The sequence below is a fragment of the Cannabis sativa genome, chromosome 5, assembly GCF_029168945.1.
Source record: "Cannabis sativa cultivar Pink pepper isolate KNU-18-1 chromosome 5, ASM2916894v1, whole genome shotgun sequence".
Classification (NCBI taxonomy): Eukaryota; Viridiplantae; Streptophyta; class Magnoliopsida; order Rosales; family Cannabaceae; genus Cannabis; species Cannabis sativa.
Window position 1 is genome coordinate 20,030,651 of NC_083605.1, and position 3,222 is coordinate 20,033,872.

Here is a 3,222-nt window from a genome sequence, read left to right on the forward strand (position 1 = left end):
TCATCTTCATCACCAGATCTGAAAAAAGTTCAGATTGAAGAAGTGTTGAAGAGAGCTCATCATTCACACAAGGGGATCTTGTGTCTCCAATCAAGGGTCTTGGTTGGTATGGGTATAGATTCACTGTATTTTGTAAAAGAGTGTATTGTTTACAATATTGTTGGTTTTTGTAAGATACATCTTTGAATATAGTGAAAGGTATTACACTGGTTCGGGAAACCCAAGCACTAGCCGCCTAGAATGAGTTTCTAGGGCAGGTGAAGCTTGTAAAATTCTGGTGTTGAATCTTTGATTTTGTTCTTTTTATATTCATGCTTAAATTAAGATAAAATCAATCTAAATATGAAAAAGATAGGTTAGACAAGAACTTGGGGCTTTCAATTGGTATCAGAGCCAGCTATTTCTGTTAGAAATATTGATCCTTAGGGTTCTTGCAAGATTCGTTGTTCTGAAATTCATTGTTGCTGCAATTCTTGATTTTTCCGCATTTTTTCTTTCTGCAACACCCAGTTGGAACTAACCCCCTCTCCAGACACGACTCTGGGAGTATACTGCTCTCTATCTTTGTTTTGTTTTTCCTTGTTCGTATAAGAATGGAGATGTTCAGAGAAGGAGGGTCCACATCACGACCCCCAATGCTGGAAGGTGCCAATTACCCATACTGGAAAACCAAAATGCGAGCATTCTTGAGGGCGCTGAATGAAAGAGTTTGGATGGCCATAGAAGATGGTTGGACATGCCCAACGATGATGGATAACGGTGTCACCAAACCAAAACCTATGAGCTTGTGGACTCCATATGAGATGGAGAGGGCCAATTTTAATTCGAAGGCCATGCATGCTTTGTTCAATGCAGTGTCCACAAATCAATTGAAGGTCATTGCGAACTGTGAGATGGCCAAAGAGGCTTCCGAAAAACTACGAATTAAAAACGAAGGAACGGATGCAGTAAAGAAATCTCGTCTTCGTACTTTAGCAAAAGCCTTTGAAGATTTATCAATGGAGGAAGAAGAAACGGTGGCTGAGTTCCATGCCAAATTGTGTTACTTATCAAATGAGTCTTATGCTTTGGGAAAGACTTATTCAAATGCAAAGTTGGTTCGTAAAGTTCTTGGAGTTTTACCTAGGAAATTTATGTCTAAAGTAACCTCCATTGCAGAAATGAGAAACGTGGAGGAACTGGATCTTGATAAACTGATTGGATCCTTGCAGAATTATGAAATGTCATTAACAAGATGGAAGAAAGAAAAAAATAAGAAGGATGTGAACAAAGAAAAAGGGGACAACAACATTGCGTTCATTCACAAAGAAGATAAGAAATCTATCCCAGATTTGTCTGCTAGTTTCTCAGATGAAACTGTAGATTTGCTGACCAAGAATTATGAAAAATTCTTGAAAAAGAAGTACAAGAAACTGTGTTCTGAGGGTAAGGAAAATGCTTCCAAAAGAAATCCTCTTGGGAATTTCTGGCATGGTCAGCAATCCAGTGACAATAAGAGCATGGGCATTCAGTGTAGAGAATGTGATGGGTTCGGACACATTCAGGCCGAGTGTGCCAACACTCTCAAAAAGAAGAAAGCCCTTGTTGCCAACTGGAGCTATAGTGACGAAGAAAAAGATTCTATTGCAAGCAAAAGTTCTGATGAGGATAAACAGGTAGTGGCTTTCATGGCTCAAAGTCATCAGTTTGTTGAATCTGAGGATGATGGAGTCTCCACTGTGTCTGAAGTCGACAGTAATGGAAGACAAAATGCATATGAAGAGATGTTTGCTCAGTGGGAATATATGACCAAGCAGATTAGTGGTCTGAATAGTGCCAAGGAGCAGATAGAGTCTGAAAAAGTCAAGCTGGAGGACACTGTTAAGAATCTCAACAAACTTCTTGATGAGAAGGACAATGAGATCTACAAGCTTTCATCTGAACTCATAAGAGCTAAATAGGCTTTAGAGTTTATCCCTCCAGGAACGGGTGCCATCAATCAAACTCTTCAGCTTCAAAAACCTTAAGGTGATTGAACCTCTATTGGATACAAGATGTGGTATAAGCAAGGAGATAACTTGGGGGTAGAAGAGTCCACTACACCAGTGATCAACCTGGACAAAAAGGCTGACAAGCAATCATCACTTCCCTCGATACCTGAATCCTCAGACCCCACTGGAAAATTCCATGTTCCATCTGGACCTACCAAGGTGAAGTTAGAAGGAAGAAGAATTACCACAAAGAATATATCTCAGACGGAGAGATTCATCCCAGTGTATCACTTCTGTAACAGGAGGGGTCATATTCAACCCAGATACTATAAGCTACAGAACTACTTGAAAGCTATGATCAATCGACCTAAGAGTTTTCAAAAACCCAATAAAACTCGAAAGGAAGGATCTCGAAGTGAGTGGAGATTGAGGGGTGATCGTGAATCGAATGTTGGGTTGGTGGCTCAAGTTTCGCTGTCTACATTTCTGGAAGGACAGTGGTACTTGGATAGTGGTTGCTCTCGACACATGACTGGCAACAAGAAATTGTTAATCAATTACAAAGAAGCAAAGAAGGGAGCTGTCACTTTTGGTGATGGAAATAAGGGCCAGATTATTGGGAAAGGAGACTTGGTGATGAGTAGAGCTGCACCTCTTAGTGAAGTACTGTATTTGAAAGGGCTCAAGCCAAATCTGATAAGCATCAGTCAACTTTGTGATGCAAATTACACTGTAAGTTTTTCTAAAACTCATCGTTTAGTTTCATCTGATGGGTGCTCAGTCTTAACAGGGAAGAGATCTAGGGATGGTAGTTATTTGTTGGACAATGTTGTCCTATGTAATAGTGCATCATTGGATAAATCAGATATTGGAGACTTTACTGCTATTCCAAAAGTTTTAACCAAAAGAAATAAGAGTGTTAAATCATCACCTCGTCTTTCAAGAGCTCATTCACTATTATTAGTGCTATGGTGTGGTCTTCTAAACCTTATATTGTTGAATCTTGGGTTTAAACAAAGAAAGGATGATGTTTTTATCCTAATGTATGCTGGTTTTGATCATGTTGTACATCGTACTCCCTTGCTTCAAAAGAAATATGATGCACACATGATATGTTGTCTAGTGTTCCTCATTGCTTGTTTATGTGTCATCATGTGTGATAATGAAAGTTCCACAAACATTCCTCAAAATGCATGTTGACTCAAAATATATAGATAACGGATATCATTTTTTAGAATTGGTTGAGTAAAAA

General features: G+C 39.1%; 1 protein-coding gene across 1 annotated transcript; it reads left to right on the forward strand.

The window, feature by feature from the left end:
• The first annotated feature begins 593 nt into the window (after positions 1-593).
• Positions 594-1,940, forward strand: LOC133038205 (uncharacterized). Its single transcript, XM_061116291.1, has one exon. It carries the CDS (start codon positions 594-596, stop codon positions 1,938-1,940), a length of 1,347 nt encoding a protein of 448 aa, XP_060972274.1.
• Positions 1,941-3,222: the final 1,282 nt, after the last annotated feature.

What these genes read in the sequence shown, in the direction of transcription:
- LOC133038205 (XM_061116291.1), top strand. Translation starts at nt 594, where the DNA reads ATGGAGATGTTCAGAGAAGGAGGGTCCACATCACGACCCCCAATGCTG.